This window comes from Peromyscus eremicus, chromosome 8a (assembly GCF_949786415.1).
Source record: "Peromyscus eremicus chromosome 8a, PerEre_H2_v1, whole genome shotgun sequence".
NCBI lineage: Eukaryota > Metazoa > Chordata > Mammalia > Rodentia > Cricetidae > Peromyscus > Peromyscus eremicus.
This window is the reverse complement of record NC_081423.1, coordinates 49,484,856-49,502,853: the sequence shown is the minus strand read 5'-3', so window position 1 is coordinate 49,502,853 and position 17,998 is coordinate 49,484,856. Positions and strand designations below refer to the sequence as shown.

The 17,998-nt window shown below is 43.7% G+C and overlaps 1 protein-coding gene across 1 annotated transcript in view; it reads left to right on the top strand.

Annotated features, from left to right (window-relative positions):
* The window catches only part of Dnah9 (dynein axonemal heavy chain 9), a 346,197-nt gene that overhangs the window by 1,252 nt on the left and 326,947 nt on the right, over positions 1–17,998 (top strand). The window contains exons 2-4 of the mRNA XM_059270927.1: positions 9,806–10,002; positions 13,190–13,348; positions 14,592–14,722. Coding sequence (XP_059126910.1) covers positions 9,806–10,002; positions 13,190–13,348; positions 14,592–14,722 — 487 coding nt within the window. The remainder of the gene's footprint in view (positions 1–9,805; positions 10,003–13,189; positions 13,349–14,591; positions 14,723–17,998) is intronic.

The following is a 17,998-nucleotide window of genomic DNA, read 5'->3' as shown; positions in this document are numbered from 1 at the left end:
AGTTCTCACCCATGATATGCTTCCCCTAAAAAAGCACAAACGCATGTATCTGATCATGCATTCAGAATATTTGAAACTTAAGACAGTGAGGGTAAGCACTTTCAAACCTATTGGTACAGCCAGGACCTGGATGTTCCTTGCTACATTTAATGTTCCCTCGTTGCTAGCGAAGGGAGAATTCCAAGGAGGAACATGATGGATGGGCAAGCTCTCAGGGACCAGGGAAGCGAGGCTAGTAATAACTTCTCGAATACTTTTAAATTGAATGGTCTTATCACTGTATTATGCTTGAACACCTTCTGCACAGAAGTCCACCTGTGGGTCACATCCCCTGGTAAAGGATGATAGGAAATGCTCTTGGTTTCAGAGAAAAGAAAAAGTCATGTAGTTTAAGATGCTGCCTTGATCTTAGTGGTGCATTGCCTCCTGAGCAGGGAGAGGCAGTTAAGAGCGCATATGGCCCTTGAAAAAGTTCCATGTCAGGCAGCTCACAACCACCCATAGTCCCAGCTCTGGGGGATTTGATGCCCTTTTCTGATGCCCTCTTCTACCTTTTGTAGGTATCTGAAGTCACATGTGCACATACACGCACATAAACACACACATATACGTAATCTCAAAAAATAATTTTTAAAGGTTCAGAGATGAGACACAAACTAGTCTATGTAGAGGGCTTGAGCATAACTCAGGATTGTTGTAATCACTAAAGAAGTGAGTGCAATCACTAACAAAGTACAATCCAGCAAGCAAAGTTAATTTTGGGGGCTGCAGAGATGGCTTAATGCTTACAAAAGCACACTTCCAGAGGACCAGAGTTTGGTTCACAACACCCAAGTCAGGCAGCTTGCAACAGCTTGAAACTCCAGCTCCAGGGGATCTGACACCTTCTGTGTTTCATAAGCACCTACACACATGTGGCATACATGCACACAGACCCACATATATGCAAGTAAAATAAATAAATAGACAATTTACTTTTAAAAGATTTCACTTTTATTTTTTTCAGGCAGTCTCATGTAGCCCAGGCTAGGTTCTAACTTATGTAGCTTAAGGATGACCTTTAACTCCTGATCCTCTTGCCTCCACCGTGCTAAGAGTATAGGTATACAGAACCAAGCCTACCTGATCTTTTTAAAATTTAGATTGGAGACAAAATTATTCAGTCAAGAAATAAATGAATGAATTATGGAATATTTATACAGTGAAATACTCTAAGGTTGTTCAAAAGAATTACCAATACAGACTACTCTTTAAAGTATTATTTGAAAAAAATACACATAAAATTCATCCACCCCCCCCAGGAGTTTCTAGCTGTACAGTACAATGTTGTTAGACACAAACACCTCCAGGTCCCCCCTACTCAACATTATTGAAACTACATTCACCCAACAGCACCCATGTCCCTATCCCCAGGCCCATCAAACAATATTCCGCAATTTGTCTTCACAAATTTGACTGCTCTAGGTGTGGTGTTTTTAATAGGTGTGGCCCTCATGGATTCATGTGTTTGAATGCTTGGCCCATAGGGAGTGGCACTATTAGGAGGTGTGGCCTTGTTGGAGGAAGTGTGTCACTCTGGCTTTGAGGTCTCATATGCTCAAGCTATGCCCAGTGTAGGAGACAGCTTCTTTCTGCTGCTTGTGGATCAAGATGTAGAGCTTTTAGCTCCTTTTCCAGCACCCCGATGAAGGTAATGGACTAAACCTCTGAAACTCTAAGTTAGCCCCAATGAAATGTTTTTCTTTATAAGAGTTTCTGTGGTCATGATGTCTCTTCACAGCAGTAGAAACCGCAATTAAGACACTATGTAAACAGAGTCGTGTTGCATCCATCTCTTTGTGACTCTCAGTGTTTCTCCTGACTTGACACTTAATTTCAAACATTAAAAGGTCCCCCAACCATATGGCTCTGGGTTCCCTGAGTCTTTCTCCTCGAGCCCCGCCCCCCTACACACTTTGTGATCCTGTGCATCCCCCCACCCGCTGCCCCCCATGAACAGTGCTTCTGCTCTTCCAGCTTGCTCCCTCCCATACCTTGCCCAGAGTCTCTGGACTCTGCTGGGACTTCAATCTACTGCCTTTCCAGTGTCTCCTGGCCACAATAGTGTACTTGTTCCTTGCCCAGCTTGAGAGGCAACACCTTCAACTACCATCATCATTCCACTGGATCATTTCACTCAGCCAATGTCCTCATGGTTCTTCCTGTTGTCATGCACAACCAATCTCTTTTCTTCCTCTTGTTAAAGCCAAATACTGTTACACTGTATTTGTATAGCAATGTTTTCCATTATTATCTCCATCATATTGGCTTGTGGGCATGTCTATGAGGCATTTTCTTGATTGCTGGTTGTTGTGGGAGGGTCCAGCTCACTGTGGGTGGTGCACAGAGGGCCTGCACTCTCTGCAGGTGGTGCTGGGTTATATTAAGAAAGCAGGCTGAGCAAGGCATGGAGAACAAGCCAATAAGCAGCACCCCCTCCATGGTCTCTGCTTCAATTCCTGCCTCCAGGTTATTCCTTGTATTCCTGCCCTGACCTCCCTCAATCAAGGATTGTGGCCAGGAAGTGTAAGATGAAATGAACCTTTTTCCTTTCCTGAGTTGCTTTGGATCATGGTATTCATCACAGCAGTGGAAAGCAAACTAAGACAAAGGTTGACTCCAGTTCTTGGCTAGCATTGTAAATAATACAGTAGTGTGGGTTTTTAAGTACAGAATTTATATATAGTATGCAACTATTTGTATTAAAAAGAAGAAATGGGGACTGGAGAGATGGCTCAGCAGTTAAGAGCACTGACTGCTCTTCCAGAGGACCTGGGTTTGATTCTCAGCACCTACATGACTGCTCACAACCATCTGTAACACCAGTTCCAGGGGATCCAACACCCTCTTCTGGCCTTTGTGGGCACTACATGCACATGGTGCACAGACACACATGCAGGCAAACTAACCATACACATAAAATAAAATCAACAGCAAAAAAATTAAAAGAGAAAGGAAAACTGGAAATGGCTCCTCAGACCTCTAATTCAAGTACTCCAAAGACTGAGGCAGGAGGATTGTTGTGAGTTTAAGAAAAGCCAGAGCTGTAGAGTGAGCCCCAGGCCATCCTGAGCTACATAAAAGAGTCTATCTAAATTAAGGAGGTAAAGGGAAAAATAGAGAAGGAAGAGAGTAGGGGGAATGGGGAGAAAAACTAATCCATAGTTAGGGAACTAAATTGTTGAGGTACAGGAGTGGGTGGACGATTTGTCATACTTATACTATGCAAATGTATTATGTACTTAAGTTTTAAATTCAATAATTTAAAAACACCTCTGGTCCCTTATTCACAAAGGTTTTTCTCAAAACCTATACCAGGAATCTTTAGGACTTCCCATGTACTTCTGTTATGAACCCTAGAGCTGATCCCATGTCCCTGTAAAACCTGGCCTGCCTGCCTCTGCCTGCCTCTGCTCTCCTTGCTGGTCACCCTCTTAGCACCTGTAGGACTTAGCTTCTGACCCCCGCTCCTGTCCTCTCCCCTCACTGCATGCCACTTAAGCCAGAAAGGTGTCTTCTGCCCCGTAGGTGCATACATGTGGCTCCTCTTACCTTACTATAGCCCACACTGGTGTCTGTCCTCCACTCACCTGTATTTCACTCTCAGTCCTCTTAGCTGTGCATGTAGGGGGAAGAGGGCATTGGTGAGGGGAAAAGCTATAATTTTAGCATCTTCTCTGTCCCAGTATACCAGTTCAAGGTGAAAAAAAAATGTAAGGGAGAAACATTTGAAGGGAGCATTGCCAGGATTTAGTACCTGGGTTTTCCCTTCCCTCTTCCCTTCCCCTCACTGCTGCCAGCTTATTCTTCCTAACATTTCAGTAGTTGACTGCTTATTTGTGCTCTTGACGGTAAGAGGGATTTGGAGTGACACTTACCTTGTGTTCAATCCCAGCTTCTGTCACACTCAGCCGGGTGAGGTGAGTATCTTGAACCCACTCTGTCAGGCTCATAGGCTCCCATGGTATTGCTAGGAAATCCAATCCATTTTTGTTTTTGTTTTAGGAACAGGGTTACACAATTGCTACCCAGGCTGATCTCAAACCTTCTGCAACCCTACTGCCTCTGTTTTGTGAGTGCTAGGATTATAAGTGCCTCAATGCCTGGCTTATAAAATGTCATCCTAAATAACATACTAAGACACCTAGAATAGAGTGTCCCTTTGTAGGTATTCCATATACAGTGGCAGTCCTGGTTCCTGACAACCCATCTTTAGTTCTCTAACTGGTCCTTCTTACCTTTCTGTAGCCAATGCTGGTTCCCTCCAGGATTTACCTTTATGTTCCCCACAGACCTCCTACCTATGAGCCTGCAGTGGGGACAGATGACCTCCTCATTCCTTCTTGTGGCTACTCCATTCATGGCAATGAACCTGCAGTTTCAATGTTTTCTTATCACATGACATCACCCTTTATGGTTCTACTCTGTGCTGATGTCTTTGCCCTCATTTGGCATCTGGTTCATCGTGACTCTCCCAATACTGCTTCTGCTTTGGTTGACACACGATGATTTCAACAGACAATTAAAAGGCCCTCCAATCACATGAGAAGCCTGTCTCCTCAAGTCCCTACTACATCTGATCCACCTGTATACACCCCTCTCAGTCACTAGCACTTCTCTTTTCCAGCTTTCTCCCTTCCAGACCATTGACTACCATAGTCTGTACACTCTGCTGGGACCTCTAGTCCACTGCCTCCCAGTGTCCCTCACTCACATTCAGGTTCTTGTACCTTGCCCAATTTGAGTAGCTGTTCCATTGTCAGCATATCCTTGGGCCATCTCCCATCTGGCTTCTGTCTTACTCATAGTCATTAAGCAAAACCACAATCCATGTGGAACACAACTCTCTGCAAGCCCCATGTCTGTTCCAGGAAGTCAACGGGGCTAGAGAAAAGTTGAGTGATTCCACTCTTAATTCCTGATGTTGAATGTCCTTGTTACTTTCTTAAAAAAGAAGAATAACAAGGAGGAGGTAGTGGAAGAAGAAGAAGAAGAAGAAGAAGAAGAAGAAGAAGAAGAAGAAGAAGAGGAGGAGGAGGAGGAGGAGGAGGAGGAGGAGGAGGAGGAAGAAGGAGGAAGGAGAGGAAGAAAGCAAATTGAGACAGAAGAGCAAAATTCTCACAAACTCTTGCATCTACTCTGCTTATCAATAGCCCGGCTCTATTCTCTGCCATCCACTCCTTGCTATACTGTTAGACTTGTCAGATGTCAACTCTCAAACAACATACCGACTTTGATCTGGTTCTCATCCTATCAGTCTTCCCCCTCTCTCCTCCATTCTTTCTTTCCTCTCCAACTAGAAATGTCTTGTACAATAAACACCTAATGCCCTGTCACCCCTTCTCAATGATGGTACTCCTGCAATTGTGTGTGTGCATGTAAGCATGTGTGTATATATGTGGTGGTTTGAAAGAAAATGTCTCCCATAGGGAGTGGCACTATGAGGAAGTGTGGCTTTGTTGGAGGAGGTGTAGCCTTGTTGGAGGAAGCATGTCACTGTAGGGGTGGGCTTTGAGGTCTCCTATGCTCAAGCTACACCCAGTGTGGACACAGTTGCTTCTGTTGTGTGGAAATCAAGAACTCTCACCTCCTTCTCCAGCACCATGTCTTCCTGTACACTGCCATGAAGATAATGGAACTAAACTTTTGAAATTGTAAGCTTTATTAGAGTTGCTATGGTCATGGTGTCTCTTGACAGCAATAAAAACCTTAACTGAGACAGAAGTTTGGACCAGGAACTGGGGTATTGTTATGACAGTTTTGACCATGTTTTTGTTTGAAAGAATATGGACCTTGGGACTGTGAATTAGAAAGGCAGTTGAACGCTTTAAGTGCACCTTAATGGGCCATCCTAGTAGAAGCATAGAAGACAGTGGTGCTGAGTGTGATCTGAACTGTTGGGGGCTGGTTCAAGATGTTTCAGAGGAGAAGAATTTTAGAATATTGCCTAGAGATCATTCTTATAATATTTTGGCTAAGAATGAGGCCACTTTTTCCCTTTCCCTGAAAAATCTGACTGAGGCTAAATTAAAGAGTTTTGGATTAATTCTGTTGGCAGAGGAAATCACAAAACAACCTAGTATGGACTCTGTCTTGTGGTTACTAGTGTTACCCTAATGAAGATTTATAATGAAAAGGAAAGAGCTGAGAAAGAAAAAGTACAAAATGTACAATTTGAGGAGAAAAGGAGCACCAGGAAGTGGAATGGAGCTAAGTCTGTGTTCAAGGAGATAAACAGATCAAGAAATTGAATAAAGGGAGTAGTGAGCTCAGGGCAAGATCCCACCCAGCTACGTTTTCAAAAAGCTTAGAGTCAGGTGTGGTGCTGCATGCCTTTAATCCCAGTACTTGGAAAGCAATGGCTGGCAGATCTCTGAGTTTGAGACCAGCCTGGTCTACAGATCCAGTTTCAGGACAGCCAAGCTTGGGCAGTAAAGGAAACCATCTTAAACAGAAAGCTGGTGAAGATGTAATTGAATGACAGGGTCATGTTCCAGCCCCAGTAAGCAGCAGAACTTGGCAGCTTCAGCTACTTAGTTCTGGTTTTAGACTCAAGGATAGAAGAAAGGGATTGTGGAATCTTCCTCAGTGACTAAGGGAAGCCACTGAGCCTAGGCATGTGTCAGGAGTGTCTCTGCATGGAGACCTACAGAAGCCATTGTGTGAAGTTGCCAAAGTGAAGCCTGGATTGCCTTGGGGACCCCAAGATGTTGGAGATGCCACAGCTATGGGATACTGACCAAGGAGAGCTACTAACAGGGAGTAGAACCAGCCCAAGAGAAAGAAATATGTTGCAGTCAATAAAGCTGAAAGGAGTTGGAGATGTGAAGGGTGCTTTGATATCAGACATGGAGATGCAGAGTTTGGAGTTTGCTCAGCTGGTTTTCAGTCTTGCTTTGGTCCAGTATTTCCTCACTATTCTCCCTTTTCTCCATTTTGGGATGGTAATATATATCCTGTGCCATTGTATGTTAGAAGTATGTTATCTGCTTTTTGATTTTGATTTTTATAGGATATTACAGTTCAGAGATTGCATGAATCTCAGAAGAGACTTTGAACTCTAGACTTTTAAACAAGTTTGAGAGTATTATAGACTACCGGACTCTTGAAGTTGGACTAAATGTATTTTGCATTATGTTATGGCTATAGGCATATTGGAGTCAGGGAGTGGAATATGGTGGTTTGAAAAAAAATGTCTTCCATAGGGAGTGACAATATTAGGAGGTGTGGCTTTGCTGGAGTATGTTGTGGCCTTGTTGGAGGAAATATGTCACTGTGGGAATGGGCTTTGAAGTCTCCTATGCTCAGGCTATACCCAGTGTTGATACAGTTGCTTCTTCTGCCTTTGGATCAAGAAGTAGAACTCTTAGCTCCTGCTCCAGCACCATGTCTGCCTGCATGTCATCCTGGAGATAATTGACAAAACCTCTGAAATTGATTCAGAGCTAATGAATAAGTCCTGATGGCTACAAAATAAATAGTTCTTGCCTGGTCTTTCTGGAAACATATTCTGAGCAGTGATAATCATTTGAGCAGAGAGTTCAGAAACTACAAAAAAGATCACAAGCTAAGTTCAGTCACATTTCTGTTGGACTCAGACAGAAGGCTGAACAACAAAAGGATTTTCCTAGGATCTCAAAGGCAGAAACTAAATCTCAATTGATCCTTAAGTACTTACATTCTTCCCTGGGTTCTGGCATCTCCGTGCATTCCTTAGCAGTTGACAAATGTATACTAACAGAGGAAAAAGTGGTGGGAGGTTTGGATTGAATTCTGTAGGGATCTGAGATATAGAAAAACAAATGGCTAGAGTTTTAAAGAAATGAAAATCTATTCATTCAGTTATATAATAAGCATAACTGGTTACTGTATTAAACTATTTAGTTCCTCTATGGTATATATCTTAACTAGTATAAAACTTAATATTTAGTGTGTGTCCATGTGTGAGGAGGATTTCTACATAGAGTCAGGGTGGGCAGGATTGATAAAACCAACCAGTATTAGTGAGGTCAGCGCAAGCCCTCCTGAGAAACAAACTCTGACCAAAGAGTTGGTAGGGAAAGGAGAGAGCCTGTGAAGCCTAGGGGAAGCATGTCACAGACACAAGGCAGAACTTATATAAAGGTTGAAAGATAGAAACCCACGTGTGTGATGGAGTAGTCTGGAGACCAACATCACTGGACCAGGATGAGACCAAAGAGTAGGGAGCCAAATTATATGCAGCCTTGCTTATAGGATTTCTGTTTTTGTTACCAGGAAAATGAATTTCATTGATGGTTGTGAGTGTCACAGTTTGATATCCTTTGGTAGGTAAGCTCCAGTTATTATAAACTCTAGAAAAGAGTGATTTGGGAACAGGATAGTGATCAAATTGTGACTAACTGCCATCTATGTACATTCTGAAGGTACATCCAAGGTGACGTACTAATGAGCTAGTTTGGGGATTATGGGAGACATAAAGGAGTTGATGTGATACTGTGGGTCTTGTGCAGAAGAAGGAATGTCATTCCATCATGGGATGTGGGAAAGGACAAGGGTGAAGCTCTTGAGGAAGGATGAGCAGCTTGTACTTGGTTATCAGGAGTTTTTAATGCATCTTTTGTATTTCAAGAAGGAGATTTCTTGAAATCTATTGTATTTCCAGGTGGGAAGCTGGATAAGCCTGCCAGGGGCTTGGGGTTCCCGGTTAAGGCTGCAAACAACAAACCTAGGAGGTGTCAGGAACAGGTGGTTTTACACATTTTAAAACTGAATGAGAGTTCCACAGTAAAGAGGGTTTATAGACAAATGAAGATATCTGAGGAGTGAGAATGAAGGATCCTGATGTTCAGAAGCTGGGAAGAGGGGAGGTATGACCATCCTGGTGTGGAGCACAGCAGGCATGGCCCTGGAGCAGTAGTTGAGAGCTCACATCCTTATCTGGAAGTAGGTGGCAGAGATAGCACACTGGGATTGGCACAAGTCTTTTGAAACCTAAGAGCTAACTACAGTAGTGTACCTCCTCCAACAAGGCCACACCCTCTAATCCTCCCCAAACAGTTCCAGCAGTGGGAGACCAAGTATTCAAACACAAGCCTATGAAGCTATTCTCCTTCAGAGCCACTACACAAGACAACTTAACAGCACGTATATTAATCAGCAACCCCAGTAGTAGATTCTTCCTTAGGGCCAACAACCTCCTCACCCATGGGCTTTTCACCAGGTTTACAGTTCTACACATGTATTGCCACCCACGGGGTGGGCCTCAGCTCCAGTGAAGAAGCAATTGGTCATAACGACAACAGTCATGTTACTATTCCACCAGTGGTTCTATTTTGTCTGGTCAGTATTGTGATACAGTGTCTGCATCTGGGTTAAATTATTGATAATTTTTCTTCCCCAACAGCTTGCATAGCACCTTCCAACACTGTCTAGCTCAGTTCCGGTTTGATTTCTCTAGGTCCTATATCCAAAGTGTGTATTGTCTTCAGCAATAGGATCTTACTGTTTAGTTCTGGTGAGCAGCTCAAACCAGTGGCAATAGCCTGTATTATTTTGAGAACCTTTGGGGCCTCCTTGGCCAGTAACTCATAGGGCGTTATCCCATGCTTGGTACTAGAATTTTTGGTTTAATAACCCATGACTTCTGGAAGCAGCATTATCCACCCATGCAGGGTGGTTCCATTCAAGCTCTTTTTTTCTTTCTATAGAGACAAGGCCTCACTATCTAGCACAGGCTGGCTTGAACTTGCAATCCTCTGGCTTTCTTGGTGTGTCTTTGTTTCAGGTCATTATCCCTGTCCTAGCCAATGAAAAGAACCATCTAGACTGGCCCCACTTGGTGTGTCAAGACATCAGGCATCATGCCCACTCCCTGCAGTGTGACCTCCTGGTAATCCTTGAGCACGTGAAGGGGAGAACCTTGCTGCCTCTTCCAGTTGGCTCAGAAAAAGTAGAGTTCGTGGATGGCCACAGCGAGCCAGTGTAAGTACCATCAGCCTGTAGGCCTTGGTGATGGGACAGACGCTGTTTTATCTGAGCGTTTCTCCCAGGGCCTTTCCTCTGCCTGACTTTACACATCTCAGTCCACACACAAGCCCACTGCTGACTCTGGCTGCCAATGTCCTTGGATTGTTGTCTTCATGCTGATTGTGACCCTTACCCAGTCCTAGTGCTTCAGGTCTCCTAAGATTCTCTCAGCAATGTGGTCTTTTTTCAACCCCAAATCATTTCGGGGCTGAGAGCAGCCAGGGCAGCTTCAGTGTTCTCAGGATGTGGCTCATGGCTGAACGATACCTAATCCAGTAGCTGCACATCTCCTACCTGCATGCCCCTGTGCACCCTGCCATAGAACTAGCTATCAGGCTCTTGTTACAGTTCCAGCCTCCATTCTCCAGTACCTGCAGACTTTTGAGACCCCAGAGAGATTTCTCTCCCCTAAGAGCAGTCAGATCTGGCTCCACTGGGGAGTCCATGCCTCTTGCCCCTGCGTGGCCATTAAAACATCAGCCTCCTTTGATTATGTTAGTTTTGTCTATTTTTTTTTTTTTTGGAGACAGGCTCTCATTCTATGGCCTAAGCCTTCCTAGAACTTTCCTTGTAACACAGGCTGGCCTCAGACTCAAGGTTCTCCTGCCTCAACCACTAGCCCAGGTCTAAGATAACTGGCCCGTGCCCCATACCAGATCCTCTGTGTATAATGTTATGTCTCCCATCTACTTCTCAACTGTTCCAGCTTTGAGTTTTTTTTGTCTTTGTATCCAGGGGTATTTTTTTCCTCTTCCAATCCAGTCTATTTAACATATGTAAATATATATAAATATATGTAAATACATATAATATATGTAACTATATAAATACATGAATATATGAAAATATATATATTCTTATATTTTCATCCAGCATTTCTATGCATTTGTGGCAATAGGTCCACCTTCCTGCATGAGTGTGATCTGCCATAATGCCAGGTTTCTTTCAATATGTGACTGTCATCATGTTTATTCAGGAACCATGATGTACCCAAAGAATAAGTAGTGCATGCAACTGCAGCATACTTCTTAGTAGTTTTATGCGGGAAATGATTGTATATTTATATATAATTTGAAGGAGCATCCCAGTTAACTGGAAAACTTATTGTGGTTTAATAAAAATATCCAATTTTCAAAATAAATGCAATTAATCTCCCCCCTTTTCTCAGCTCCTTTATACCATATCTCGATCACACTCAGCTCATGTGTATGATTCCCTGCTGAGTTGGTCTCCTTTTGTTCAACTTTGATAATTTCCCTGAAGGCTGCATCATTTGGGGGAGAGGAGAGCATTTTTTTTAAATGTCTTTCATAATCACTTGTGCTGTATCATTTCTAAGCAAATACGAATTTCACATTAAGTGAAGGTGAGTTCCTGATGTGAAAATGCCATCCATACATTTCCTTTCTCCATCACTATGCCCCTGTTACCGGGCGTATAGTTTTCAGTTAAGACTCTGAACAGCAGCCAATTTTTATTTTAATTTATTTAAAATGAAAATGTATTTACTATTATTGTGGTGTCTGGGTATGTGTATGGAGTGTGTGTGTGTGTGTGTGTGTGTGTGTGTGTGTGTGTGTGTGTGTCCTGTGCACACCTGTGGAGCTCAGAGGACACTTTTAGGAGTAAGTTCTCTCCTCCACCACCTGGGTTCTAGTAATAGAACACGAGACATCAGGTTTGCATGGCGGGTATTTTCAAACAAAGCCATCTCCTCTCTCCTATTTTAATTTTCATCTCTTGCCATCATAGTTAAGTTAAAACAAAACAACATGTTTGAAGGGGGTGCTTGAGATACCGTTCTTTGTTGGAAACCTGAAGACAGAATGGAATTGTGCTGGTATCCAGAGCTGTAGTTTATCTCTTGGAGGAGGATGTAACCTGTTTGTCCTTGCTGTAGTGTCAAGACTAAGAACAGAACAAGCGAGGCCTGGGGAGGTAGATGTGGCAAACCATCACCTGGAAGAGCCAGTCAGCCGAGGAATAAGCTGCTGTGCTATGCAGAGAGCTTGTCCTCTGGTGAGAGTCAGGCAGGGGGGTTGGGTGACATGTCAGTGCTTCATGCATTGACAAGATTTTATGTCATTTGAAGTTCTTAAACTAGTCTTCAGAATATTGATGGACCCCTGACTGTACAAATAATGTTGAATGGACACAAGAATAAACATGTCTCCCCAGAAAAGGATTTGTACAATTGACTTGCTTAAAGGAGTCTATTACTTGCGTGTGTGGGGGGGTTAAGAATTTATAGGTGAGAGATGAGGGAGAGGGCTCTGTTGGTAAAATGCCTGGCATGCAAGCATGGGGACCTGAGTTCAGATCCCTAGAACCTACAAAACAGTGTGTATGATATCTTGTATCTGTAACCCCAGCACTGGGGAGTAAGTGAGTTGGAGACAAGTGGTCCCTGGAGTTCATTGGCCAGTCAGACTAGCCCAATCAATGAACTCCAAGTTCAGTGAGAGTCCCTGTATCAGAATGTAAGGTGGAAGGATTCCACAGATATTGGACATTGACCTCTGACCTCCACATTCATGTACACAGGCAAAGCGGCAAAGCACCAACATTACACTATACTACACACACACACACACACACACACACACACACACACGCACACGCACACACACACGCACACAATTTAAAAACTAAAGGATTCACAGGTTAGGTGGAATTTTCCACCTATTTTAAAAGACTTTAGGTCCTCTTTTAGAGAACACTCAGATACATCTTGATGGTTTGTTCTTCAGTATTATTCTGGTGGAAGGTGGTGGGACCCTTAAGACTCGGAGCTTAGTGTAGGGCAGTTATGTCATTGGGAGGGCTGCCCTTGGAGAAGACTAATGTAAACCCTGGGGGACCTCATCTCCCTCCAGATTAGCCTGTTATAAAAGGGTAAAGTTGGCCCCTTCTTGTTTTTTGGCTTCTTGTGTTGCCTTGTGAATCTCTATGCATATATTACTGCCACAGTGTGTCCTGACACCAGATTGTGGACTTCTGACCTTACAAATCATGAGCTAAATGAACATCTTTGTAAGTTTTTCAGCTTCTTGGATTTTGTTATAGCAACAGAGGATGAGTGAATACAGCCAGGCTCAAATTATGTTCACACACACTGAGAGATTTCTTTTGTCTGTTACAGCTTGGATTCCATAGACAAGTCAATTGTCTATGCCATTGAGTCTGCAGTGATCAAATGGAGCCACCAAGTTCAGGTGGTCCTCAAGAAAGCATCTTCTCAGCCACTCTTACAAGGGGAAAATCCCACCCCCAAGGTGGAACTGGAGTTCTGGAAGAGCAGGTAGGCAGGGAGGCACATGTTGGAATCCTTAGAGAGGAGAGCTGACCGAAGAGAAAGCCAGAGCTGGCCTGGTAGAGCCACTATTGAATCTGGTTCTGCCTCCAGATATTTCTCATCCTCCCTAAGACGCCGACTGGGCATCTTAGGGTTGATACAGTTTCTTTCTGTGGACTGGAAGACGAATTCTTTCCCTGAGGTTCAGTAGCCACCCTTCTCTCTTGGGGCACTGTCAGTTCACTGGGGGAATCTTTCAACCACATGTATATAATCAAATCAAGACTTAAAATACATTTTATTCTTTTTTTAAAGAACGTTTTTTATTTTGTGTGTATGAATGTTTTGTCTGCATGTATGAATGTGAACTGCAGTTGTCCAGTCCCCTGGAGCTGGAGTTACAGATGGTTGTGAGTCACTATGTGGGTGTTGGAAATCAAACTTGGATCCTCTGCAAGAGCAGCCAGTACTCTAAACTGTGGAGCCATCTCTCCAGCCTTGACTCTTAATACTTTAATTCTAAATTCTATTCGCCTTTCTTGGATAACCAAGGTTAGATGTACATACCTCTGTAAGGATCTGGAAAACAGAAGCGATTTTGGATACTAGCTGCAGAACTGCCTGTCCTAGGTCTTAGCTTGTCGTTAACAGCCCCTGTGTTTCAGTCCCATGGGGTGACCAGAAATGCCTGACTTTCTCCTGACTGCTTCCCTTCCTGCTCTCCACAACAACTTTATGGTTGTGCTGGTGAATCTCTTCTGGAGGAGACAAGCAGATGTTGGAGGCAGATGTCCCTGACCCTACATAGAACAGAGTGTCTGTGTCATAGGAAGAGCGACATGTCCTGTAGGGCTCCAGACCTCTTTGCACCACCAGGCTGAGAACCCATCATCTCCCCCGACTTCTAACCATTTACTGACCTATGATGAGGCCCTTCTCAAGAAGTCCCACCTCAACAACACTTCTGTTTCCCTGCCCCAACCTTGCTGCAAGAACTAATGACCTCCAGTTGCCAAGCTTTTAGGCCACCAGCTGGTCCCGACAGTGTTTCCTGGAGTTTTTCCTTTGAGCCTTTGTTCCTGTCTCAGGCTTTTACCTATACTCTTTTGAAACAGATGTCTGGCCCTTGGGGCTGGAGCTCAGTCTGTGGAGGCCCCTGAGGCAGGGCTGCCCTCTGTCTGCAGGAGGGTGGGCATCAGAGTGTGACAGCATTTCCGATACTCACCCTACTTACTCCATGGTATTGCAGGTGTGAGGACCTGGAACACATTTATAATCAACTGATGACACTCAAGGTGAGGGGCATGGCTGGACTCCTGGACAAACTTCAGAGCAGCTACTTGCCAGCTTTCAGAGCCATGTTCAGAGACGTTGATGCAGGTGAGGACCAGCAAGGGTTTCCAGAAATCTATTTGACTCGACATTTTCCTTAGTGCTGCTTCTACTCTCTTTGGGATGTCAGGACCGTCACATCTTTATTACCATCTTATCTGGCACAGGACACCATGGTGGCAGGAATGCCACTTCTGGAAGCAACTGTGTTTGTGGGTCAGCTGTCTTGTGGCCTTAGAGAAACCATGCAACCTCTCTGTAGTGGGAACTCTGGCTCTGGTGTGCCAGCGTCCTTGCCTCCCTCAGCCCTTGTGAGGTCATCTAGATGGAAGAATGTTATTAGCTGCAACACGCTACGAATACATGCTGTGACAGAGATGGCATCTCACCTCTGGAGTTTAGGTCCCTGCATCCTTGACATCTGGAGGAATCTCTGTTCTGTTTCTAGCCCCATTCTGCCTTTTCTGTTCAGACAGGGCTCCAATTTCCTGTCCCTCTGAGAACCAGACAAGATCAGCCTTCGTCAAAATTGCATAACTGCCGAGGACTAGGATGAGATGTAGGTGCATTTTCCCCAGGACTCCCTCTTCCCTCATTGGTGCAATTTGCCGCTCCCCCCCCCATTTTCCTACTAAACCTCTCCTTGTTCTTAGTACTGTAGATCAAAATGTGCTTTTAAAGGTATTTTCAATGTTATATCAGTTAAACTTAATCTAAATAGTGATTTTCAAGTACTTTATTCTCCCAGAACTTTCTTTAAATACTCTGCTCCATATATGTTCAAAATATAAACATAATCAAAGTCTGTTTGTTCTGTTAACAAGGGAAGTGTCCTATATCCAGAGTCCACTAGCTGACCTGTCTGTCATCTTACTTTCTCCTCTGCTCTGGGAAATACAGGAGTTAGTGACAGGGTATCTTTTCCTCTCTTCCTTTTCTTGTGTGTATCTTTGTTGTTGTTTATAAGATAGCATCTTGCTGTGTAGTTCAGACTAGCCTTGAACTCAAGATTCTCCTGATGCAGACCCCTAAGTGTTGGAATTACAGGCATGAGCTACCCCACCCAGCTTCAGTGCTGGGGTCTCTGAGGGAAGCCATATGACAAAGAAGAGCTGTCTTAAGGAGTCTTGGGGTTTGCCTGGCCCCTAAAACCTTTGCAGTGGCTACTAACGCTGCCTCGGAACAAGATGTCTGTTGAAGTGTCAGTTCAACCTTTCTCCAGAGGTACTGTGTCTCAGGGGTGTTATGTGTGCTCCTAGTCTGAGCTTCAGTTGAAATACATAGGTATCACTGACATCTGTTATGGTGTTCCATTGTGGATTTGATGGATGAGTAGACAAGATTTTATAAAGCGACTTGAAAGGTACTCTGTTTGGGCAGATGGCACCAGCTTTCTACTTGGGGTTGAAATAAGTTTTTATTTTACATGCAGTCAGCCCTCCGTGTCTGTGGATTGGCAGTTATAGACTCAACTGACTATGTTTTTAATTTTTTCCATACTCAACACATACCGATTTCTTCCTTGTCATTATGTCCTAAACAGCACACTACACAACCTCCTACATAGGATTTATATTCTACTAGTTAGTATGGGTGGACTATAGGTCATTTCAAGAATGCAGGAAGGCCAGGCATGTTGCGTACCTGTAAATCCCAGTGCCTAGGAGACTAAGGCAGGAAGAGCTCAAGTTTGAGGCCATCTTTGACTATATATGAGACTCTTGCTCAAAAAAATAAAAAACAATAATAAAAATTACACAGCATTGTGTGACTAGGTTATACACAAACACTTACACTGCTTTCTACATGGAGATTGAACATTTATAGCTCTGGGTATTGGCAAGGGGTCCTGAAACAGATGCCCCCCCCAGGACACCAAGGAACTCTTATGATTTTACCTAGGTTGAGGTGGGAGATATTTAGAGAACTACTGGGGAAGCAGTGCTGCAGACACACATAATGTGTGTAAATGCCTGAAGTTTAGAACTCAGCCGACAGCATGATGGAAGAGTGTGCCGCCGTGCATTGGTCGTTCAGTGCCCATCTGTGTCTTTCACTCTAGTAGATTAGGAAACTCATCGTTCACATGCACTGATGGTTGTAAAGGATTTGTTTCTCTAGGCCAGTGTTCAAAATGCTTCCTTTCCAGTCAACTGTATGCTGGAAGAGCTATTTGGAAAAACAGCACTATGATGATATCGAACATACAGTGAGGCAACAGCAGAAACCCTTGAAATATGTGAGCCAGTTCCCGTGATGACAGAAAAAGAAATTTTGATTAGAGGTGATAGGGAGAGACTTGGTCAGGAATTTGGCAGAGTCTACAAGAATAAAAAGATTTTTAAATGTTACTGACTGGTTTTTATCCTTTATACTCTAATTTTAGAACATCTGGCTTTTTTGATCCTGAGTAGATACAGTGAATGCATTATTCTTAATAGTCATAGTCAAGCAGTTCATTGGCTTTTTATGGACTAGAGAGAGATAGAGGAAATGGAATGCTGGGGTGCGAATGCAGATGAGAGAACTATGGAATAGAGAGAGAATGGATGAAATGTGGGGAACAAAGATGATTGGACACTGAATTGATTGGAATGTGAAGATACTTGGGAAATGGGAAGTGGAATTGACTGTCCCCTTGGGGGCAAGAATGTCTAGCTAAGGACTTCTCTTCCTGGCCATTAGCAGGAATGATTGACACAAGACAACCTGGTTTCCAATTGTCTTGGTGTACCTGTACTGCCCTACCAGCCACCACAGAATGGGTCATTTAGTCCTCAGTATTTTGGAGGCTAAGATGATCAAGACCATTACCAAGGAAGTTCAGTTGTCTGGTGAGGGTTACTCCCCTCCTGCAGGACGGCACTTGGCTGTTGCATCCTGTAGGGGGAAAAGGGCTGTGTTTTCACATATGGAAGTGGAAGGCAAGCTAGCAGAATACTACAAGAAACCTTTAATCCTAGTGGCAAGGGAGGAGCCCCATTGCCTAACAACCTTTACCAACCCCTGGAGTTAATTCCTCCTATTGACCATTTTCAACACCTGATTTTTTGGGAGGGATGGACACAATGAAGCCACAGTCCTGACTAGAGATGTTTGAAGGTAGACTGTCGGGAAAGAAAGCACAGCCCTGTGCTACACTGGGGCCACTGAAGACTGGCTGTCTCCTATCTGCATCTTTCTTAATCCTCTACCCCTACTCCCCAAGAAGCATTCAGACAAGGTAAGCCAGCAGCTTGAAATTGGACATCGTGGATATATTGTGAATATTTATAGCAGAGATTAGCAAATGGACACATGAAAGGCATTTTCCCTTAGAGTTTG